The sequence below is a fragment of the Notamacropus eugenii genome, chromosome 3 (genome assembly GCF_028372415.1).
Source record: "Notamacropus eugenii isolate mMacEug1 chromosome 3, mMacEug1.pri_v2, whole genome shotgun sequence".
NCBI classification, from domain to species: domain Eukaryota; kingdom Metazoa; phylum Chordata; class Mammalia; order Diprotodontia; family Macropodidae; genus Notamacropus; species Notamacropus eugenii.
The window spans coordinates 232,390,484-232,414,580 of record NC_092874.1 but is presented as its reverse complement, the minus strand read 5'-3'; the positions used below and the strand labels follow the sequence as shown (position 1 = coordinate 232,414,580).

At 42.1% G+C, this 24,097-nt stretch overlaps 1 protein-coding gene across 3 annotated transcripts; it reads left to right on the top strand.

Annotated features, from left to right (window-relative positions):
- Nucleotides 1–354: 354 nt before the first annotated feature.
- On the top strand, nucleotides 355–23,997 carry NEMP1 (nuclear envelope integral membrane protein 1). 3 transcript variants are annotated; one of them, XM_072655105.1, is made up of 9 exons: nucleotides 355–534; nucleotides 11,121–11,245; nucleotides 12,424–12,643; nucleotides 14,707–14,779; nucleotides 16,155–16,248; nucleotides 16,765–16,879; nucleotides 17,557–17,782; nucleotides 18,575–18,748; nucleotides 19,489–23,997. In XM_072655105.1, the coding sequence occupies exons 1-9, from the start codon at nucleotides 408–410 to the stop codon at nucleotides 19,670–19,672; spliced, it is 1,338 nt and encodes a 445-aa protein (XP_072511206.1). In that variant the 5' UTR covers nucleotides 355–407; the 3' UTR covers nucleotides 19,673–23,997. The 3 variants fall into 3 exon arrangements, with proteins under 3 accessions (XP_072511206.1, XP_072511208.1, XP_072511207.1); XM_072655107.1 differs by lacking the exon at nucleotides 355–534 and adding an exon at nucleotides 620–832; XM_072655106.1 differs by lacking the exon at nucleotides 355–534 and adding an exon at nucleotides 5,405–7,708.
- Nucleotides 23,998–24,097: the final 100 nt, after the last annotated feature.

The following is a 24,097-nucleotide window of genomic DNA, read 5'->3' as shown; positions in this document are numbered from 1 at the left end:
GGGAGGAAGGGGGCGGAGAAAACGGAGGAAAAGGAGAAGGAAGGCGCAATGAACGATCTTCAAGGGCCCGCCCGTCTCAGTCACCCATTGGTTGCCATTCTATCAGTCATCCTTATTGTTGTTCAAATAAATCGCAGAGGAAGCATGTTGCGAGGGGGTGGCATCTTCCTGTAGCTAATCTCTTTTCTAATAGGTCAGGAAGGAACTCCGCCCTCCCTCTCTTGTCAGTTACCAAGAAAGCCGACTCACCGCTCAGGCACTAGGGGTCGCCCCGCCCATCCGGGCTGGGTTGGGAGGGGGCGGGTCTTGTTTGTGGATCCTGCTCTCCGATAGGCTCCGACGGCTGCCCGTTCTGGCCCGGTTGCCGGGGTGGGCACGTGAGAAGGAGGTGGCGTGCGGCGGCGACCATGGCGGGAGGAATGAAAGTGGCGCCGGCGCCGCCGGTGGCTTCCCGGTCCCCGGCTCGGGGGGCCCGGGGAGGCGGGGCGGCCTGGCTGCGCTTGCTTCTCGGAGGCTGCCTCGTCTGTAGCGCAGGTACCGCCCGGCGCGGCGGAGGCAGGCGTGGTGCGGGCTCGGAGGGGAAGGGGATGGTATTTTTAGGACGGGACCGGGCGGCCGGGCTTGTCTCCGGGGTGTGGCCGTTACGTTACCCGCGAGGCCCTCGAGGAGCAGGCGGGTGGCCTGCGGGGGGCGGCCGGGCAGCGGAGAGGTGCCTCACCCCAGGTTCAGGCCCAGACAGAAGAGAGGACCCGATCCAGGGGTGCCCCGGCGGGGAAGTAGAGCAGCCGCGATTCGCACCCGGGGCTCGGCCCCCAATCCGACCCTGTCCAAGGTCTGGAAAACGGAGAGAACCTGGAGGCTCTTCCAGATCAAAATCAATGATGCTGTCCAGCATGGGCAGGGTCCCGGGCAGCGTCTGGGGTAGGGGAGGAGGAGGGAACGTGCTTGCTTCTGGAAAAGAAGGTGGCGTACCCCGAAACTGCCCGAGCCTAGGGCAGGGACCCCCATCTGCCACCAAGCCTTGACCGGAAATTCATCCTTCTCCGGTGGAGCGGCGCTTCGTGGATGTTAGGCTCTGGGCTGGTACTGATAGCCCATCCTTTTGAAAAGTGGGCAGAATGGGGTGAAGACTGGTACTCGAAGGCTCTTTTTCATTCTGCTTTAAAGAAGGTTTTAGAGGCTCTGCTAAGAGTGGGTAGAACCTCCGGAGCAGGGACTGATCAAAGCAGCTTTGCTATCTCCCTCCAGGCATCCTTTTAGTGCCTGGCTGTCATTCCTTATCATCCTTACCCTTGGGTATCTCACTTTGTACAGACCTGATGCCATTTGGTTACTGTGTGCGTTGGACTGCGCTGGAGGATATAAAAATAACGACACAATTCCTGCCTTCAAGGAGTTGACAGTTTAATACAACAAATATTTGTTATGTACAAGTCACTGCTGTACTAGCAACATAGGACATGTGGGAAAATGTAGGAAAAGGTAGTATGTGATACAGCAAATGAAAGCCATACAAAATGCTCTTTGCTAGTAAGATTTGAAGGTAGGGTGAACATTTGGAGCTTGAGGAATTAGGCATGGCTTCCTAGAAGACATGACATCTGAGCTGAGCTCAATCAATATGAGAAAGATTTTTAAGGAGGAAGTAGGGCTGTGAGGGGCTTTCACAGGAGAATCTGGTCATCATTCAGTTGACAAAAATTGATTAAGTGCCTACTGGGTACCAGGAATTGTGCTGGTGGATACAAATGTAAAGGATGAGGAGACCATCTCTACTCCATAGGAGTTTTCATTCCATCAAGGGAGACAACACACATGCAAATAAATGCAAAATAGGGAGGGAGGGTTGGCAGGCACCAGCACTTAGGGTAGTCAGGAAGTCTTCATGTAAAAGATAGTGCTTGCGCTGCCTCTTGGAACAGGAGAGGGATTCCATGAAGCACATATGAACAGGGACTATGTGCCAGATGTGGGAAGTGGATGGCCAATGCAGAGGCCCCAAAGGCAAAATGCTATGTGTGAGGAACAGAGAAAAGGCCAGTTAGACCAGATTATAGAGGGTAGAAATGAAGTCACATGAAGCTAGAAAGATGGGTTGATATCAAGTTGTGAAAGGTTTGAAAAGACGAGCTTCTAGTTTATCCTAGAGGCAATAGGGAGCCACTGGAGTTTATCGATTGGGGGAATGACATGGGCAGGTCTGTGTTAAAAGAAAATAGTTTTTGGAGTTGAATGGAGAATTGATTTGAATGAGGAGAGACCTGAGAAGTCATGCAGTAATCCAGATGAGAGGTAATGAGGACCCCAACTGAGGTAGTGGCTACATGTAGAGATAGAAATGTCAAGATTTGGCAGTTGATTGGATGTATGAGGCACAGGGAAAGAAAAGGAAAGGATGTCACTGTTTATGAATGAAAGATTAGAAGAATGGAGGTTCCTACCACAGATATAGGGAAGTTGGGGAAAGTGACAGCTTTTTGGGGAAAGATTGAATTCTGTTTTGGACATACTAAGTTTAAGGTGTTTCTGGAACATCTGGTTCAATATATCCAATAGACATTTGCTGATAGGAGACAGAAGTTCAGGGAAGATGGGGACTGGGAGATCTAAGTTATATACATAGAGATAATTTTTTTTTAACATTTTTTTTCTCAACCAATCAGCATTCATTTTCTCTTGATCTCACATCTCCTGCCCTCAGAGGGAAAAAAAAGAAAAAAGAAAACCATACCCTTGCAACAATTGTAAACAGTTAAGCAAAACAAATTCTCAAACTGGTCACATCCAAAAAATATACATCTTATTCTGTATCTTGTTCATCACCTTTATATCAGGAGGTAGGTAGCACTGGAATCATAAGTAGATCATTCCATTGTTCTTAAATCTTTCAAAGTTGTTTGTTCTTACAATGTTTTTATTAATTGTTCTGATAATATTCATTTAACTGTGCATCACTTTATACACATCTTCTTAGGTTTCCCTGAAACTGTCCCTGTCATACTTTCTTATGACATAATTCCCTTACATTCATGTACCCTAATTTATTTAGCCATTCCCTTAGATTTTTGTTCTTTGCCACTACAGAAAGAGCTGCTATAAATGGTTTTGTAAATATGAATTCTTTTCTGTTTTTGACCTTTATGGGATATAAGCCTAGTAGTGATATTTTTGGTTGGGTCAGAGGGTGGCTTTGGGGACATAATTCCAAATTGCTTTCCAGAATGGATGTACCAGTTTACAGCTCCATGAACAGTGCTGTAATGTGCCTGTTTTCATACAGCCCTTCCATACTGTGTCATTTTCCCTTTTTGGTCGTCTTTCCCTATCGTATTTTTGTGAGGTGAAACCTCAGAGTTGCTCTAATTTGCATTTCTCTAATTATTAGCTGTTTGGAGCATTTTTTCAAATGGCTTTAGATAGCATGGTACATAGAGATGATAATTAAACTGATAAGAGTTGATGAGATCAGCAAAAGGGAGAAGAGGGCATCGGATAGAACCTTGGGAAAGTCGGAGATAGGGGGGGACATGAAATGGACAGTGAGCACTAAAAAAGACCAAGCATGAGTGATAAGGCATATAGAAAGAGAACCAGGAGGGAGTAGTGCCCGGAAAACTCCGAGAGTGAAAAGGATCCGGGAGAAGATGGTGGTCTACAGAGATGTAAAGTAGGGTAAGGACTGAGGAAAAGATTATCAGATTTGGTACATAAGGGAACACTGGTGATATCAGAGGGTACAATTTCATTTTGAGTAATTTCAGAAGCCAGAGGCCAAGGGTTGGGGAGTAAGGACCCAGTGGTGTCAAACTCAGATAGAAATGGGACCGCTAAATAGAATAATGATGTCTGCAGGCCACGTATTAGTTTTAAAGTATAATATCTGTGTTTTTTTGTTTTTAAAATATTTCCCAATTACATTTCAATTTGGTGGAGACCACACTAGGAGATAGTGGTGGTGGTGGTGGTGGGGTGTTTGACATTTCTATTGTACACAACTTTTTCTAATAATTTAGCTGAGAAATGGAGCAAGAAGATTAAGGATGAATTAAGGACAGTCAGATCAGATGAAGATGTCATAAGGATGGGGGAGACTTGGGCATGTTTGAAGGCAGTAGAGATGAAGCCAACTGGATAGGGAGGGGTTTAAGATTAGAGGAAGAGGAGGGCAAGTCAACTGAAAAGGAAGAATAGATGGAGTCAAGGTCCCACAGAGAGGAGGTGACCATGGCAAAGAGAAGGGGAGCGGGGGATGTCAGCAGGAGGCTTTGAGAGGAAAGGAAGGAGAGAAGAGGGAACTCATAGCTAATGGCTTCAATTTTCTTGGTGAAATAAGATTTAATAATGTAAAGCTGAAAAGGCAGGGTGCAGCCCAATTATAAAGACCCTTAAATTATTTTTAGAGAGAATAGTTTCTGTAGAGTTGGAAGCTCGAATTAAGGAGTGGCTGAATAGCAAGTCAGGGGATGCCGTGTCTGTAAGTAACTGGAGGAGTTTAGCTCTCCAAGAGACAGAGGAACTATGGGACAGTAACTGGGAGAGGTGCCGTAAGGATCAAGAGGTGTGAGGTCAGGCTTCTGTATGAAGATGTTGATGGGAAAAGCCGAGGCTGGTGGAGGAGACGGCCTTACTCTCAGTAATGTAGAAACCTAGGACTCTTTGGATAGCTAGAGGAGAGAGGAGGTTTGAAATAGCCTTTATGGGGAGTATGGTAGGAAGTGTCAGAGATTAGTAGAAGGATCCACTGGCAGTGGTGAGTTCACATTAAATAGCATGAATTTGTAGTTGACCCAGGCAGACTTTTCTGACTTCCCATTACAGCCTTCCCCAACTCTTTTAGTAGGAGTTATGAGACAGACGATACAAACTGGAATAGAAGTGTAGAAGGGCAATATAAAGGATATTAAGTAAGGGGAGAGGTCACTATAGCTGAGAGCTGGGGTCAGGAGGAGAGGCTTTGCAGAGCAAGTGGCATTAGGGTTAAGCTTTAGGGAACAGCAGGAGCCTGTGGAGGAGGGAATATTAAATAGTCTTATTTGATGGGAGCATGGATTATGTCAGGTTGAATAGTATGCCATAAGGCTACAGTGTTCGATTGGTGCCAGATTGTCTCTCTCTCAGAGCAGGCAAAGTAGTTGGGAGTCATTGGAGGTTTATTGAGCAGGCCAGCAATTTGCTGACATATGTGCATTAATTTGGTAGTGGTATATGGGAAGACTTGGAGTGGGATGATGCCTCAGGAAGCTAAGGAGATTTGCATTGTGATTATTGCAGTACTAATAGAGGCCTGAATTTTATTTATGTGTGTGTGTATGTATATTTTATATATATATATATATATATATATATATATATATATATATGGAGAGAGAGAGAGAATATGTATTCATACATACCTACACATATACATATATGTATATGTGGGGGGCAGGGACTAATTTAACTACACTACTCCCCTGCTCAAGAATCTTCAATGGTTCACTTTTTTAAAAAAATTATTTTATTTGTTTTCAGTGATGTACAGTCCATATAACTTAGATTTTTTTTTTCCCCTCCCTCTCCCTCCTTCCTCCCTATCTCTCCACTCCCTCCCTGACATGGCATACAATTTTATATAGGTTCTACACATAGGTTCCTATTAAATATATTTTCACCTTAGTCATGTTTCCTAGAAGAAATAAAATGAATGGGAGAAATCATAAAACAACATAATACAAAAGAAAATGGTCTGCTTCATTCTGCAGTCGAATCCCATAGTTCTTTCTCTGGATGTAGAAGGCATTTTGCGTCAAGAAGTCCTTGCATTTCTGTGAAGGGCTAAGTTTATCAGATGCAATCCTTGCTTACTGTGGCTATTACTGTGTATAATGTTCTTCTGGTTCTGCTCATTTCATTTAGCATCAGTTCATATAAATCTTTCCAGGTTTTTCTGAAGTCTTCCTGTTTGTCATTTCTTGTAGCACAATAGTATTCCATTACATTCATATACTACAACTTGTTCAACCATTCCCCAATTGATGGGTATTCCCTTGATTTCCAGTTTTTGGTCACCACAAAAAGAGCTGCTGTAAACATTTTTGTATATGTGGGTCCTTTCCCCATTTTTATGATCTCTTTGAGATATAGTCCTGGAAGTGGTATTGCTGGGTCAAAGGGTATGCACATTTTTGTAGCCCTTTGGGCACAGTTCTAAATTGCTCTCCAGAATGGTTGGATCAGCTCACAGCTCCACCAACACTGAATTAGTGTTCCTTCCTGTTTTGTCATGTTAGCCAATCTAATAGGTGTGATGTGGTACCTCAGAGTTGTTTTGATTTGCATCTCTAATCAATGGTTCACTTTCTCTAGGATAAAATGCAAACTCTTGAGATTGGCATTTTGAGTCCTTCTCAGTTTAACTCCAGCCTCACTTTGCAGGCTTGTTTTAATTTTTTTTTTTAATTTTGAGTTGCACATTCTCTTCCTCCTTCCCTTCCCTTTCCCTGAGAAAGCAAGCAATTTGATATAGGTTGTATATGTGCAGTCATGCAAAATATATTTCCACATTAGTCATGTTGTGAAAGAAAATACAGACCAAAAAAAAAAGAACAATGCAGTTAAACAAAAAGCACGTTTCAGTCTATATTCACACTCCATTAAATTCTTTCTCCAGTAGTAGATGGCATTTTTCATCATAAGGCCTTTGGGATTGTCTCGGATCATTTTATTGTTAAGAATGGCTGAGTCATTCACAGTTGATCGTCGTACAGTATTGCTATTACTGTGTACAGTGTTCTGGTTCTACTCACTTCTCTTTGCATCAGTTCATGTAAGTCTTCCCAGGTTCTTCTAAAAGTATCCTGCTCATCATTTCTTATAGCACAATAATATTGCATCACAATCATATACCACAACTTGTTCAGCCATTCTCCAATTGATGAATATCCCCACAATTTCCAATTCTTTGCCACCACAAAAAGAGCTGCTGTAAATATTTTTGTACATATAGATCCTTTTCCTTTTTAAAAAAAATCTGTTTGGGATATAAACTGAGTAGTGGTATTGCTGGCCCTTTGGGTGTAATTCCAAATTGCTCTCCACAGTGGTTGGACCAGTTCACAACTTTACCAACAGGGTAAAGTGTTCTAATTTTCCCACATCTCCAACATTTGTCATTTTCCTTTTCTGTCCATTCTAGTCCATTTGATAGGTATTAGTACCACAGAATTGTTTGGGCTTGTATTTCTGTAATCACTACTGATTTGGAACATTTTTTCATATGAGTATAGATAGCTTTGATTTCTTCATTTGATAACTGCTTTTGACCATTTATCAATTGGAGGCTTGTTTTACACAGCCTTCTTCACCCTCTTTCCATCCTAGTTAGGCTACCCTCTTTGCTATTCCCTGAACTCACCATCCATTTCCTGCCTCCAAGAAGCATTACAAAGATTTTTAACATGAGAAAGGAGTTTAATAGAATATTATTGTTACACTGTAAGTAATGAGAGATTCATACAAACCTGGGGATAAGTCTATGAAGTGATGCAGAACCAGGAGAACAGTTTACTCTATGACTAAAGTGATGTAAAGCAAAACAGTTGTGACATCATCTGTGCAGTGAGCAGTTACGACCTCCAAAGACTGATGATGAATCCTTCTTCTTGGCCCTTGACCGAAGGGGTGAGCCAGAGGTGCAGAAGGAGACGTGGTGTTTATCGACATAGCAAAGGTGCCGATTTGTTTTGTTTATCTAGACTTTCTGGTTATCATGGCAGGAGAGAGGGCGGTGGGACAGTGAGAGAGATTTTAAAAGAAGAAAAGAGGATGCATATAACATTTTAAACAATACACAAAAAAGGAATTTGGAAAGGGGGACGCCAAGAAGCAGGGGTGTTAAATTGATTGTGCGTCTTGATGTCATGGTACTCTTCAAGAAGAAGGACCAACCCAGCAACAAATTGGGTGTGTGCTTTAATACAGTTTCTTATGGAACTCTCTTTTCTTTGTATATTGGAACGTTTTTTGTGACTTCTAGAAATGAAGGGCCCCTGGGTGGGGCCTTCCCTGAGGTCAGAGATATGGATTGTGCCCTGTGCTTGGTTGAGGCCTCTCCCTCTTAGAACCCTTCTCTTCCCAATTTTCCAAGGTTCAGCTTTTCCCCTGAGCTCCTCTTCCCCACATTGTCATGTGTTTACTTCTCTGTTTATACATTCAGTGTCTGCTATGGGAGGTTGTCTTTTTTGGTGGGCTTTGCATCCCCAGAGACTTGCATATTGTGAGTATTTAGACAGTGTTGGGTAGATTGGATTCCAGCATTAGTGAAAGACAGGCTCAGAAGGACTGGGGAAGTGATGAAATATGTGGAAGCAGGAAAGGGAGGGAGCATTAAAAAAGTCCCTGTGAGGGGCAGAGCCAAGATGGCGGAGTAGGAAAAACGCACATATACTAGCTCTCCCCCCACAGCCCATAAAATACCTGTAAAGAAAGCCTCTCAACAAATTCTAGAGCAGCAGAAGCTGTGGTTATAACTATGGGTGATACCATCAAAAGAGACAGGTACATCAGGATTGGTGGAGAAGAATCTTTTTTGTTTGTATGATGCTTTCATGTTCATAATCTTCGTTGGTGTCCAACCAACCAGGGAGGTCAGATAGGAATTATTATTCCTATTTTACAGATGAGGAAACAAGTTCATAGAGGTTAGGGGATGTCCCAGAGCTAGTAAGTGGGAGAGACGGGGTTGATTTTTTTTTTTGTTTTTACTCCAAATATACTGTTTTTCCCTCTAGACCATGATGCTTCTAATTAGAATAAGAGATACAGACCCTTACTGATTGCTACCTTGTGCATGGTAGGGTCTTAGTATTTGTTGACTAAAAGGAAAGTGATCATTATCTGAGCTTGTGACGTAAGTTATAAGATGGGGAAGGGGGAAAATCTCTGGGGTAAAATGGAATATTGGATCTTTTGGGGTCACTTATATTTTAATGAATTTTGCACATCAGTTTAGTATAAAGAGTCATTGATGTCCAAGAGATAGATCTTGCCAAGGAGCCAGATTCCTATCTGGTGAGAGGAACAATGGGCCTGAACATCTCGGCTGCTTTTAGACGAGGCTGTTTTGAGAAGGTGAAACAGTTACTTGGACTGGGGGAGGGGCATTTGTTTGTCATTTTAAAATGGGGCACACAGAGTGCCAGTGTTGGGTATCTTGCCAGCTTTTCTCTGTAAACATCACATAGTGAACTGTACACCAACCTGAGTTGCCGCAGTTTCAGGCCATAGCCTGTGTAGTAAGAGTTTCCAGATTGGGTCTTCCAGTGGCCCCTGGAAGCAGACAAGTACTGATTTCTATAGAAGGCTGTGACAAAGGGGAGTCTTCTCATCCTTTCTCCGTACCCCCTTCTCCCCCAACCAGTTTGGGCATAGTGAGAACCTTTGGAAAATAGAGACTGGAATTCAAGGGATAATTTAATTCTATGATTTCTTTTATTAGTGTTGTAGGCATAGATCTTCCCTAGGGAAATGTCAGCTGAGGGTTTTTGAGCTAGTTTAGAGACAAATAGAACTTCTCTTGACCTGATGCTTTTCGAAAGGCCTGATGTTATTGCCATATGTTATTTGTATCTTACTGCACTCTTGAGAATATCAGTGGATTTTAAAGTGTGTCATTCTGACATTTCTTGATGCTATAGGAGTGAAAGGGGGTGAATAAATATGAATTTTGGATGAACTTTAGTTAATAGGTACCCATGCTGTTCAGGCCTTTAATGAATTGACTGAAAATGATTTGAAATGAAATATTTTAGCTACTGGACTTGGTGTATGACATTACTCTTTATTTTTTTTAATGTTATCTAGCAGCTCTCTTGGGCAATTAAGTTACCGTTGCAGCCCTCAGTACATTTTAAAAGGCATCGGCTGGCCTGTGTAGCTTCAGAATTCCCTTTTCAGAATCACTTCACAACTGATTCACAGTTGTGGGCTTCTCTTCTCTCAGTACGTTCGTGGACTTAGCGTTAGCAAACAGAATGGACATAAGGTTTTGTGAGAATTGTGTCTTCTGAAATATGAGCTTGGAGGAAAATAACAGCTTATCAACCATTTTCTTTAGAGTCTAGATTTAGTCCAGCTGCAGGGTTTAAGGAGGTTAGCAAAACTCCTCACGACCTGGCATTTGTACTGAATTGTTAGCATAGCAAGAATTGGGATAGCTAAAGTCAGAGGCAAAAAGTGATCTTTCTAAAACCCTCTGCCTCATCCCCCGCTCCCCTACCTATGATGTCATGAAATTAAGTCTCTAAACCTGATTCTCTGTTCTCCCTTCCCTTTCTTCCTTTACAAATTTCTTATTGTACTTCCACTTAGGGAGACACTGGGGAACAAAGAATGGTTTTAGACACGAGTAATCCTAGCTTCATCCCCAGACTGTTCTTGGGCTGATGTCCCAGGTCAGGCTTTTTTGTGTGATTTGGAGGGTTTTCAGATGTTTGGCCGACATTCCTTTTTTGTTGTGTTTCAAATCTGCACCTGCATCCTCTGAAAATCATTTTTGCCAGGATGCTTGCTGAATGCCTCCTTTCCCAGGACTGTTTCCCAAACTCATAATCTCCACATAGGTTTCTGAACAAGGTGCTGTTGCTTGAGCAGGGGGAGGGAAGGGAGGCCCAGGGGCACCAAATTAACTGAGATTCAAGACAATTCTCAAAGGAACATGAATTGTTTAATGAAAGATAATAGAAGCAGATGTGACTATTAGCTTCTCCTAAGCTCTTTGGAATGGAACAAAAGGCAAAAAAAATTGAACTGCATTAAAATTCAATGCCTACTGCCTTATTGTAAGTAATTTTGCTAATTTCCTTACCCAGGAAATTGTTGGAGAAAATACACTTTGTTTTCTACCTACTCTGGATGAGTGATTATTTAAAAGACCAAATTAATGGTGTTTGTCCGAAACTGGAATGTTTGCAAAGTCAGACTTTTTACCTTATCGAATCTTTCTGCCCTTTAATTTGTTTGTCATCCCTAGTTCAAAGATAAAATACAAACTTCAAGAGAATGGCCATTTTGTTCTTTATTAATGGAACGTTTATCTCTTTGCTAGGCTTAAACATTTTCCTTTTCTCCCTTTCTGCATAAAGCTGGAATTGACGTACAAGTGGTGCCTCTGAAAGAATCCCGATTTTATTCTGCGACTAGTAGTCAGCAGTTCTGTTATAAGAACACTCTTGTCCCAAGGTGGCATGAATTATGGACCCGGGTGATGGTAAGATACCTGAAGACCACTGGAGGGCGTGGTTGCCATGCAGATAGTCAAGATTATGTGTATTTGTTTAGGCCCCTAGCATAAGGAATTTATTTCTTTAGCATTATTCTCGATCCCACCATTAATTAATACTGACTGCCTCACCTGGCTCACCACTACCAGGGTGCTGTGAGTTGTTACAATTATAATTATTATGTGGCGGATCTAAAAGAAGTAACAGATGGTCCTCACTCTTGAAGAGTGTAGAATATTCTGTATTCCTTAGTGTGTCCTTGTGGCATTTCCTCCATCTCAAGGACCCCACATCTTCCCGCCCCTGCAGTTTCACAGACCTCTTTACTTTGTTGAACTGGTAACTATTGTGTTTCCATGCTGACTTTGACCTTTGACTTGCTGTTCCTAATTCTGTTTTGATTTCATATGAGTGTAATTTTCATAAACACAGAGTCCAGTATGTCCCCTCAGAAGAATTATTTTGGACATTTGTTCCATAACACTATCAAGTCAGCCATCAGCCCGGTGTGTCTGGATCTAATAGTGATTGAATTAAATGAGTCCTTTTGGAAATGTGTTTCACTTAGGGGCACATTTAAATTGCTGCTAAAATGTAGTAGCTTACGAGGGCATTAGTCATGATGATGATTAAGGTAGTTTGGTGGTTGGGTTTTTTAAAAATCTATTTTTCTATTTTATTTTATTTAATCTATTTTATTGTTTGATGCAAAAATCTTAGCCCTTACAGAGCATGTGTGACCAGCATGTTCCCAGAACCAGTGATTTGTGGCAGACAATGAGGAGAATCTCTTCACCACTATAATGGGAATTATTTTCAATCTTCCTGGGCCTAGCTGTAACTTGCCAGTTTGCTTAATGCTCTGGCCCCAGGTTTTGTAAAATCTTTTGTATATAACTGATGACCCCTTCAATTTGAAAGATATTTTTTCTCTGTAACTAATGTTAGTTCTAGAGACACTGTAATAGTATTGAATTAGTCTCACACATGCCTTTCTGTTCCATGTTGTTGCATATAAAAAACATTCTTTATCAGATTTTTTTTTTTAGTTCCTACAACTTTAAACACTTCTGATTGGTCTTGTAGGAGAAACCCCAGGCGTGCTGATGGTTTAGCATTTGTTGACATCCCTTCTGTTTCTGCCCCCAAATGGCCTGCCCTCTAGATTCGGGTAAATAGCTCCAGAGTGGTGAGAGTTACACAAGTGGAAAATGAAGAGAAGCTGAAGGAACTGGAGCAGTTCAGCGTCTGGAACTTGTTTTCGTCCTTCCTGAAGGAGAAGCTAAATGACACGTACGTCAGTGTGGACCTCTACAGCACTAAGGTCTGCCTCAAAGTCGAGGTCCTCGAGGAGGACACCAAGTACAGCATCAGCCTTTCCCGAAGTAAGCCTCCTCTCCACCAGGGGCTTCTTTTCTACCTTGGGGAACTTCAAGGTTGGGAATCTCAAGTGCAATCATGAGAACAAGTGGGGAGGAAGACAGCACAGCAGCACCCATCTCAAGCTATCTCACTAAGCAGTTATCATTAAAATGGTGTGAGAGCTCAGTCAGGGCAACCAATTAAGTATAAACTGGGTAACAAAAGAACCAAAGTGGAAGACCGCGGCCAGTGGAGTCAGGACTTATTACTTGACCAACATTGTTGAGAAGACTGGACAGAAATTAGGTTCAGACCAATACCTCACAAACCATGTACCAAGATAAGATCCAAATGGATACATAACCTAGATATCAAAGGTCAAATCATAGGAGTTAGAGGAGCAAGGAAAAAATGGTTTTGCTGGGCTGGAAGAAGTTCTGAACTTCACAGATTCTGATTAGTTTATCCGAAGACTCCATCCCCATTAGCACACTACACCTGGGCTCTAATTACTGCTTATCAAGTTAAGTCTTTCACTGAAGAGAGTGAAAATTCCGCTGTGGGTTGGCCATTACCTCTTAGGTAAATTTATTAGATTAGAGAGTACTCTTTCAAAAAGTTTGAAGTAACTTTTTATTGAAATCTTTTGTTTCTATATCACTTGTTATTTCCCATTGTGATCCTTCTCCTCCTAGAGAGTAATCCTTTATAACAACAAATAAAAAGTGGAAAAAAACAGTTTAGGTAAGTTAACCATGTCAAGAAATCCAACATTATATGGAATGTTTTATACCTGTGGGCCCCCACTTGCACAAAGAAGCTGGGATATGAGGGGGGAAGCTACCTTCTCATATCAAAGAGGAATCTTAGAGTTATCTGGGACTCCCTCCTTGGCCAAGCCTGTGAAGATTTATACTCCTGACTGTTAGTCTCCATTTGCTGACATGTTCTCTGCTATTCAGAGCACATCAGAAAGGTTGGCATGATTCCTGCCCTCTCTGGGGTACTTACATTGAGATGTTTAAGCATTTAGAGGAAAAAATAGATATTTAAACAAAAAACAAAGGTAAGATTCAACATTGACATTGTATCTAAGAAAAGAGAATGTTTTCATGCTGCAGTCGAGGGGTGTTGGAGTTATCATAGTCTAGTCAGAGAGAAGATGGCCAAGGTCATGCTCTCTGAGAGAAAGGATGTCCTCAGAGTGATCCTCTGGCTTCTGGATTCTGTGGTAACTTCAGAGGACACTTGGGATGGGATGTGCCCTGCCAGTCATCCTGAGGCATAGTGGCTTTTCTGTTGGTGTCAGGTCTGGCCTGGTTTGGGGTGCTCAGCATTGGAGCTCTTGAAGTGTCTTATGTGCCTAAGCCCAGTAAGAATGGGATGGAATTCACTGGGGCCTTTTCTAGTGAAGCTTTCCTCTTAGTGAGAAGTGCTGTTGGGTAGAGAAAGGTGCCAAGACAAGGACCAGTGGGAGATCCTGACATCAGGACCTAAATTCCAAGGCACAGCTGCTGAACCCAGCCTGAGGATGACTCCACTTGAGAACCAGAGTAGTGGAGACCCCTTGTGGTCAGTCAAGAGAAGGGCTGATGGCATGTCACCTAATAGGAGTCTGAGTCTGTTTTTTTACCTTTAGGTAAGCAGGGACTGAGATTTTGAAAAAGATCTTCAACAAAGTACAGACTTAGCAAAGATCTGATTATTCTCTCTGGTAACAGGCTGCCTGAGAGGCAGGAGCAGCTAGGTAATGCAGCAGATAGGGGTGTGGAGTCAGGAAGACTTAAGTTCAGATACAGCCTTACACATGTACTGTGTGACCCTGAGCAGGTCACTTAACCTCTCTTGGCTTCCCTTTCCTCAACTGTAAAATGGGAATAATAATAGCACCGCCCTCGAAGGGTTGTTGTGAAGATGGAATGAAATATTTGTTCCTTGTCCTTCTCCTGGTGTTTACGCTGCTACTTAGATGGGTTGTTTTGTATTTTCTTTATAGTTTTATACAACTGAAAATTACATTGTATTGTGTATTCCCTCAGATAGTCAGTCTTTCTTTTAAGTATATGTTTAATTTTTTTCCCCCCAGGATTTGACCCCAAACTCTTCCTAGTTTTCCTCCTTGGACTCTTGCTCTTCTTTTGTGGGGACTTATTAAGCAGGTAGGTTGCCCTTCAGAGCATGCAGCTCTTCTGGGCTCAGAATTCAATTGCTTTGCTATTTCCATAAAAGTCATAAACACTTTCATTCCTAATCCTAGAATTTATTTGGTCAGCCTCTGCCTGGTATGGAGGATCATCCATTTTCTAGTGTGTGATATTTTTATTTGTCTTGTGTTCGTTGAGATTGACAGCAGTGTAACTTCTTGATAGATTTGGCCATTAGGGTATTCATCTACAGCTAGGAGGAAGATTATATTAAGTTTTAAGACAGGATAGCTCTCAGAAATAATCTTTTGTAAAATTAACAAATATTTTTGTATGTGATGATGTTGTGAGTCAGGCTGTTGGGTCGACTCCCAGTATGATTTACGTATAAGCTCTGTGGATAAACATTGAGCAAAGATAAAAGTAAATGTTAATAATCCATATTTTAAGGATTCATGTTTTTATAAATATGTTACTTCCACCAGTGCACATTACAACCCCTTCATTTCTTAATCAATGGTTCAATGAGGGTTTATCTGGTCCAACCTCCCTCTCCATGTGGGAGCACCTTCGATAATATCCCTGCCTGTCTCTCTTTGGACACTTGTAACTAAGGACTCAGGAAGGCCGTTGAGCACAGTTGCGGAAGAGACATTGGGGAGACCTGTGCCCTAGTCGGGACTCTCTCTCTCTGGGCAAGGCCATTCATTGTTGTGTGATCTCCTTGGCTCCTCTGAAAGTGGATACTTTACTTGTTTGTTCCTCATAAGCAAGATTTTTACTAAATCCAGGTGAGGATGGGAGCACAGAAAGCAGTGTCTCTTTGAAGGGCCTTGCATTGCTAACACTAAAAATCCCCGATTAGATCCAGTACCCACTGCTTTGGGCAAGTCTTCTGGTCTGAAAGGCAAGTTTTAGACATGGATGTACCTCCACTGGCTCTTCCTTGGTTTTGTTTTCTTGTTTCTTTCTACCTTTTGATTCATCTTGCTACTCTAATTCAGTTCAAGAAACATTGATTAAGTATCCACTGTGTACTAGGCACTGTGTAACCATGTGGATGCAGAAACAGAAATGAGATAGGCTGTGCTCTTGAGAAGCTGACGTTGTACTGGAAGGGATACAAGGTGTACGTGGATACGTCAATGCAAGATGCAAATTGAGAGTGCAAGTGCACTTAATATCATGACTGGCTGATGGCATTTTGAGGCCTAATAATGAAAAATAAGGACATTTTCTCATAAATGTTTTCATATTCTCTGGGGGGGGGGGGTCATTGTATATCAAGTAACACCACTTAATACCTACAGAGACTAATTATCTAGGGAACGTGATCCTTTATGCATAAAACAAACCTGAGGAGTGTCTTGAAATAAGATTCTCTTTGCAGAAGTCAGATTTTCTTCTATTCCACTGGGATGAGCCTGGGGATTTTGGCCTCTCTGCTAATTTTAATTTTCCTGATGTCCAAGTTCATGCCTAAGGTAGGTAGAGCTGTTTTCATGTGCATTTATTGGGGATGGGTGGGGGATGCCGTGTATGTGGAGCCTTAAATTTAATATTAAATTTATTGTAAATGTGAATAAATAGAAGAAATTTAAATAAAACATGTTTAAATAAATATATTTAATAAATATAAAATATTTAAATAAAATTAAATTTAATAGAATTTCAAGGATTGTCTTAGCCTTATCCAGAAAGGCATTTATTATATATGTGATTGGAGAAATTAGCTATTAGATTTTTTTTCAAATATTTAATCTTGAGCTTAGTAGGCAGTAGAAGTTTCCCCATCTGTTAATTATGTAATTGTGCTTTTAGCTTCTTATCTAAACTTCTTTGAAGTGAGACTCCTTTAAAAGTAACAGTGTTTTGAGAAACTTTTTAGTGGGCCAGCTGAATCATTTCATTTCAAAAATCAGAGTTCCAGTTTGCTTCTCTTCTGTGTAGAAAATCTGCTGTGGTAACTTTGTGCTTTTGCTTCTACCCTTCTGTCCTAGAAAAGTCCTGTGTACATCATCCTAGTTGGAGGCTGGTCCTTTTCTCTGTACCTAATACAGCTGGTTTTTAAAAACTTACAAGAAATCTGCAGGTTTTATTGGCAGTATCTTTTAAGTAAGTGTTGAGTTCTGCTATTTTATGTTGTGCCTATATTAAGATACTCAAGTTTACTTTGTGCTACAAATAGACGCTCTCAGAGGAATTCATGCCCTGTGTCATTTTTCTCATTTGTGTCTTAGCTGGTATATCCTCATGCATTTATGCTTCCTCTACAATTATCTTCTATGCTTAAATTAAAATGTTTCTAGGGTTAGAGTTTGAATTTGTTTCACTTATATAACAGATGTATTTTTGGAGTTGTAAGTTGAATTTTTATAAATTTAATCATTTGAAGTATACTGGAGGAGTATCATATGAAGATCCCTGCAATGAATTAATTTTTAAATAAACAAGTCCATTGGTTGGGTAGATCATCCTCTAATATATTCTTTGGGGGAAGTAATTTGAACTTCCATATATCGGGTTTTCTTAAAGCAGGTAACTTGTTAACTCTTAACATACCAGAAACTTTGGGAGAGGATAAAGAACGGAATGGCCTCAAGGTGGACACATGTTCCTAGGGAAAGAGAGGGTAGCTTATTAGCTATTACTGGCTTTGTGTGACTTCCTGGTTCAGTGTATAAAGTATTCCCCACCACCTCTGCCAACACCGCCACCACTTCCTGTACTATCCTTTCTGCAGTACATGGAACAGATGATTCAAGTGTGTCCCCCGATTGCTATTTCTGTAGGTTATGTCCTCATAGTTGGCTTCATGAGTTTTGCTGTGTGTTACAAGTATGGACCCTTGGAGAACGAGCGCAGCATCAACCTGCTGACCTGGACCTTGCAGCTGACAGGCCTGTTGCTCATGTATTGTGGTGTGCAGATACGGCAGATTGCCTTTGCCCTTATCATCGTTGCATTCTGCACTAAAAACCTGGAATACCCCGTCCAGTGGATTTACACCACCTACAGGTGACTAGAAAGCAATACCCATGTGTATTTATTCATCAGCATGTGCAGTGAACTAAGGCAGCAGCAGATGCTGAGAATAGGGCCTTGTTTGCAAGTAACTGTTACTGGGTTATACTTTTCCTCTAGTATTTTTTACTTTCGTTTCTGAGTCTATCATATCTGATATTTGGAATTCCCGCTAGTTGCTTTTATAAAATAAAAAAATTTCTTGTATAGTGTCATTTGTTCCTCTAGCCACCAGGTGGTGCAAGATGCATCACTTATACACCATGTTGTGGACTCCTGGTTTTCAGACCACTTCCTGTTGCCTGACGGGGTGCTTGGCAATATTCTTATCTCAGTATGTAGATAAACTGAAAGTAACCCATAGCATATTACTGTTTTGCACATAGTTATTCTAATATGGCGATATCATCTGCAATCATTCATTCCAGCACTGATTATCTTTTTGAATGAAAAATGGACATGATAAGCCCTGTCAGGCTGAGAAACTGAACTGATCATCCTGCTGACCTGTGTCATCATTTCCCTTTTGTCTCTCCATTTGCTCTCCCATTTCCCCCATTGTGGTCAGAGAGCAGCACTGACTTCTGTGACTGGCCCTCCTGTCCTAAAGTGGAAAGAGGTCATTGTGAGCGAGGATCACCAAGGGAGACTTTGGAAAGGGGATAAAAGTAGGACTGACCCCCAGGACGCAAGTTGCCATTGGCACCATGAAGGGAGATAGAAAATAAGGATGGAGATCTAGATGCATGTGATTAATCATTCACGGTGTTATTTTGGTGAGCACAGAAAGGTGTATAAGGCAGCAGAAAAGCCGATACCCCCTCGTCTCCTTACTGAAGAAGAATACCGCATACAAGGGGAAGTAGAGACCCGAAAGGCTCTGGAGGAGCTCCGAGGCTATTGTAGCAGCCCAGAGTTTTCTGCATGGAAGGCCATCGCTCGGATTCAGTCTCCCAGGAGGTAAAATTACACCTGTTATCCGAGGGCTTCGGTCATGAGGTGCTCTTGACTTTTAACACTCTGCTTTCTCATCTAGATGATAGTGTGTGCATCTTGTTAGCTTCCCCACCCATCTTGATCCTGTGGTCAAAGGAAAGTTAGGGGAACCTTCATGAGTTCAGCAGGAGCCAGGCTCCTCACAACTGAACATAACACACTGCTTAGATCTGTTGATTCCAACATTTTGTAACATTGAGATGAGAGGTCTGTTAAATTAAATTGTTTCCTAGCTTGCATTCTTGCTGTGCTCAGAGCTTTTTTTCCCCCCTCAACTCAGGAGCAAATGTACCAGTGAGTAAGTAAAGCTGAAACACTCACTGTCCTGCCAGCATAAAGTTTATAGTTTACAGGTCCATAAAACCGTAAACAGCTGTAAATGTGTAATGTTCCTTAATCTCTTCTTATCAGGATTATAGATGACTAAGGAAATAGAAGGCTGCCGTGACCAAAGGAGAGCAGACTTAGTACTTGTTAAGCATGGTCGAGAGGTGGGGGAGTCTGGGCGGAGTATCCTCCCTCTGTCTTCCTTTACCCTGTGCCTTGATCTCCCTATCTGCACATTCAGCAGAAACATGCTAGTTAGAGTCACCATGGTTTAGGAACTCCCCTCTGGTCACATTGCTTTGTGTTTAGGCTCAAAGTTGACCAGAGAAGACAAAAGGCAGTTTCCTAATGGCTGAATTAACTTTTCTCTGTTTCAGGTTTGCTAACTTTGTGGAAGGATCTTCTCATCTCACACCAAGTGAAGTTTCTGTCCATGAGCAAGAATACGGACTCGGGAGCGATTTTGCGGAGAACGAACTCTTTGAGGACATGTCATTTGAGGAAGAGGACGAGGAGGACTTCATGTGTCCCTCAGTCATACAGAATCATTTAGTGTCTTAGCTGGCATCTTGGTATTTTCACATAGACCGAATTAATTTCAAGGTGGCCAGAGCTTTAACACTTTATGTGTGTGTACACAAGTGTTTCCTGGCCATCTGAAAGTGGCATGAGATGCTGCAGGTATGCCACTTTGGAGGCCTGATGGGTATCTCTTCTGAACCCTGGTTGGTGATTTGTGTAAGGATCTTATTGGAAGCTAGGAGTTGTCAACTAACCAAAGAACATGGGTACTTCCTTCTAGCTGAAGTGAGCTGTGCTCTCTCTCTCCTCTCCCACTGCAGGCCATCCTGCCCATGGTATTCATGCCAGTGCTTTTATAGTCCTGGCATCTGGTCAATATCTTCTCTACACAAGGATTTTGTGCATTCTGGCCCACTGCAATTTTCTTCTGTGTGGTTGGCACTGAGGATCACCATTCATTATAAGTGCAGAAATATGTTCAGGTAGAGAGTGGGGAAAATGTCTCAGTCTCTGCTTCTTTATACGGAAACCCATAGGTCTTTGGGAACTTCCTCTATCCCTGATGAGATCTTTATTTGGCTGTTTGAGGAGAAGGTGCACTTCTTGTGGATTTTGACTGAACTGCATTTAAATTAAAAAAAAAGTTCATGCTTTAGAGTGGCAAGAATCATTGGATCACACTGTCATAGTTGTCAGCCATTTTAAGCCTCATAAATTAGAATACTTCAACTTTTGATTAATTCTCTCTGGTTATGAGATTTTTTTAAGGGTTCTTTATGGAACTTTACATTCCATCTAGTAGGATCAGTTTTCATTCCCTTCATTTGTTCCTCCCTGCAGAAATTGTCTACTGCTTTACCCTTGAAGTGGTTATACTTCATTTCATCTGCAGTTTTGTTGGTTTTTTTTCCCAGAAAAGCCATTTAGCTTTGTCTGGGCCATTTGGGGTAGCATAGACAGTGTGTAATTTTATCCTGATATTTTATCCTTTTTCCCACCAGTTCCCCATTTCTCCACTCAGGGGCCACATGCCTTTGAGTCACCAGAGAAATCAGACAGTATGCTACCCCCTCTTCCTCTTTCTTTTTCTGTCTAGTTCACCTCCCCTCCTCCTCATCCCATTAGTCAATGGAGAGGCTGTGGGCTTCTTAGAGTAGAATTTTTCTGCCATGTGCCTTCAGAATAGGGGAATGGAGGTGAGGAAGTAGTTCTGGTGCTGCCAGTAAGAGCTTTGTGATTAAAAAAAAAATCCCAAGCTATTCAACTGCCACCATTCAGGAGACCAGCAAATTAGACCTCAGGATGTCCTCTCATTGCCCTTGACGTTGATAGATAAGCATGATCTTTGCTCAGGGCTTTGTGTGTGACTCTGTCATCTGGGATAGAGTGGCAATAACCCCTCGCTTCAGAATTTCTCACCATAAAAAGGACTGATGGATTGGGAGCTGACTGGCAGCTACCAACAATGGGTTGTTAGAAAAGCCTTCCATCCTAAGTTGGTCATTTAAGGGTGGCCAAGTTGCCAAGGGCCTTTTTTTTGTTTGACTTTCCATGATTTCAGCTGAGAGCCCTATGAAATTCAAACATCTTGGAAAATTAAATGAGTTCAGAGAACTCTATCCATCAGAACAGCATGATCAGGAGGGGGGTCACACTCATCGATCCCATTGTAAACTTGGAAAACGCAAGTCATTTTGGGAAAGCAGCAGTGACTCTTTCCAGAGCAGTCTTTTTGGCCTTAAGCCTAGCTGCTGCTTTTCAAAATGGCAGTTCTGAGACTCCACCCTCTGTGTGGCCAGTGGTATGATGCAGTAGTGGGAGAAAAGAATGAACAGTGGAGGAAGAGGTTATTGCTAACAGGGCTTCCCCAAACAGTGCATGAATAATCACAGACTGGAAGTTCATTCCCTGGAAAGGGAGCAGTCACACAGTGGAAACTGAAGAATCGGGACATGAGTATAGAAGGAATTTCACGGAAGCCGTGTCCAGTGCTGGATGCCCTGAGCCTGAGTGGATTGCTTATCCGGAATGGGAAGGAGGGACGGAAATCTTAGACATCATTTCAGGGACTTGTCATTAGTTACAGTATTTGGTTGGGACCTAGCAGATTTTCTTGCCCATAAGCTCTCTTTTTGGGGTCAGCTTTCAGTAGTAGAGACTCTGATTAAATGAATTTGCTTGCCTGGCTGAGTGGGGGGCAAGGTGGAGTTGGGTACTTAATGCCTCCCTCCAGAAAGCTGCTTCTGTGCAGAGCAAGGGTCCTTCCTGAGCTGGGAATGCAGTAGGTTCACATTTGACATTATCTCTTTGGAAGTCAGGAGTTATTATTAGTGCAGATGGCAGTTGCTTCTCGCAGCCCAACCAAAGCTTCAAATAGCCCTTGGAAGTCAAGGACGGGTGTCTTTTGTGTGCTGCCCTGACCCTGTTCCTTCTCACTCATTGTATTCCTCTGCCCCAGCTGCTTCAGGGCTTCGGGCTGTGTAGCAGAGATTGCTTGGCTTCCCCTCTGCTGTTTAGCTTCGTGCCTCAGTCACTACTTGAAGCCCCCATTTAATTTTCTTTGGCAGTTATAGCTCCTGCAATTTCAGCACTGCCTCGTCTCTGGGTTCCCAGACGGATTTCATCAAGGAGATAGCTATAGAGTGAGCTGAACGTTGGAGCCCTGTCTGCTGCCACTACATCAGTCTGTGTGGCAAACATCAGGCCATAAATTGGCCCAAGGGCACTCTGTCATCAACACTGGAAACCTCTTGTCTCCTGTGTAGGAAACCCTGCTGCCTGGACCTGGAACTTGTGTTCTGTTATCTTAAATTCAAGCATCACTGGACATTTTCCCACACCTCATCAGAAAACCCCAGCAGCCACTTTTTATCCCAACGAAAAAGGAGATTGTTCTCTATCCAGATCTTTTACTGGTGGATCACTAGTGCAAAGGTGCTATGCTAGTGAAGACCCTTGGATCTCAATGTTACATTTTGTGTTAGTAATCCCATGCTTTTTCTTCATTGATTAGCAAGCTCCCCACCCCTCCCAAACCCAAACTAGAGTGTGTGTGTGTGTGTGTGTGTGTGTGTGGATCTGTGTGTCTGTGTGTATACACAACATATATGAATGAATGATTAGACTGGGATCTGTGAAGGAACTGGAGACAGACTGTTGGTCATATCCAAACCTTGATATCCTTGTAACACTTGAAAGTGCATTGAACAGTTGTCACCCAGCAAAATGATAGTCACGCCGGAGCTGACATAACAACGTCTCTAGGTTGTGTGTTGTGTTTTTCTTTGAAATGAAGAGTGACAGTTGGAGGAAGAAAGGAAATTCGATGTCCTTTAAGTATTCCTCTGGACTCAGGTCAGATTTGCAGGATTATACTGCCTGTGAAAATGCCAAGAATTTTATCTAAACCGCTCAGAATCACTAAGAAAGGTACTTTGACAGATTTATTGTGCCTACATGTTCTACTAGCACTGAAGCCAAGTCATAAACATGTGAGACAGACATTGCACACAGTAAATGCACCTGGCTTCTTGCTTCTGTGGACTTCACTCTAGCAGAAGCAGAAGTGAACTATGCAGAAATGGAGCCTGGGCTCCTGTAAATATTAGCCCCTTAGTGTCTTGTTAATAGGAGTTTGGATTCAGGTTGCTTCTTAGTTGATGAAACCTTGAGAATTGGGTTCTAGTTCATAACTGGGGAAGCATCTCCCTTAGGTTTTGTAAGGGTTGCTAAGTATCCCAAATGTTCAGTCATTCAGCAAACATTTATTAAGCACTTTTAGGGTGCTGTGTTAGATGCTGAAGGTATTAGAAAGCAAGTCCTTGCCCTCTTGGAGTTTAATGTCCTAAGGAGTGGAAGTTGGAGCATTCTGTGAACTGTAATTATGAGGCAACTTTATACCAAGACCACTTTAACTTGAATAGGCAGCTTCCCTAAATATAGGGTCCTTGGCCTCACTCACCTAATGCCTCTTTCCTTCTAAGCTCCCAGTAGCCTGTGACAACTTTGAAGACGGTGACACTGTCTTGAGTCACTCCCAAGAAATGTTTTTTGTGTTTAAACTCCATTTTAGGTTAAACCTACTATACCAGTGAGAGAGACTATCTATATCTAGGATATGGTCTCAGAGTGGAGTTTGTCTGCCATGTGCCTTTGGGATGGGGGGAATGAGGGTGAGGATGTAGTACCAGTCAGTGGGCCATGTTTCAGTGACGGCCTTTAAAAAAACCCCAACATTTTAATAATACATTGAAAATGTCTATGTCTATCCCTCTCCCCTTTTCAGAAACAAAAATGATTTCTTTTACTCGATCTTGTTTTTGTTGTACATCTTGTAAATAGTTTTAATAAAGTTTTATACATTACGTCTGGCTTTCTTGCATGCGTGGTTTTGTTTTGTTTTTTTTAATTTTACCTCCTCATTTTCACATCCCCAGGATTGCTTTCTGTTCTCACCTTTCTGAT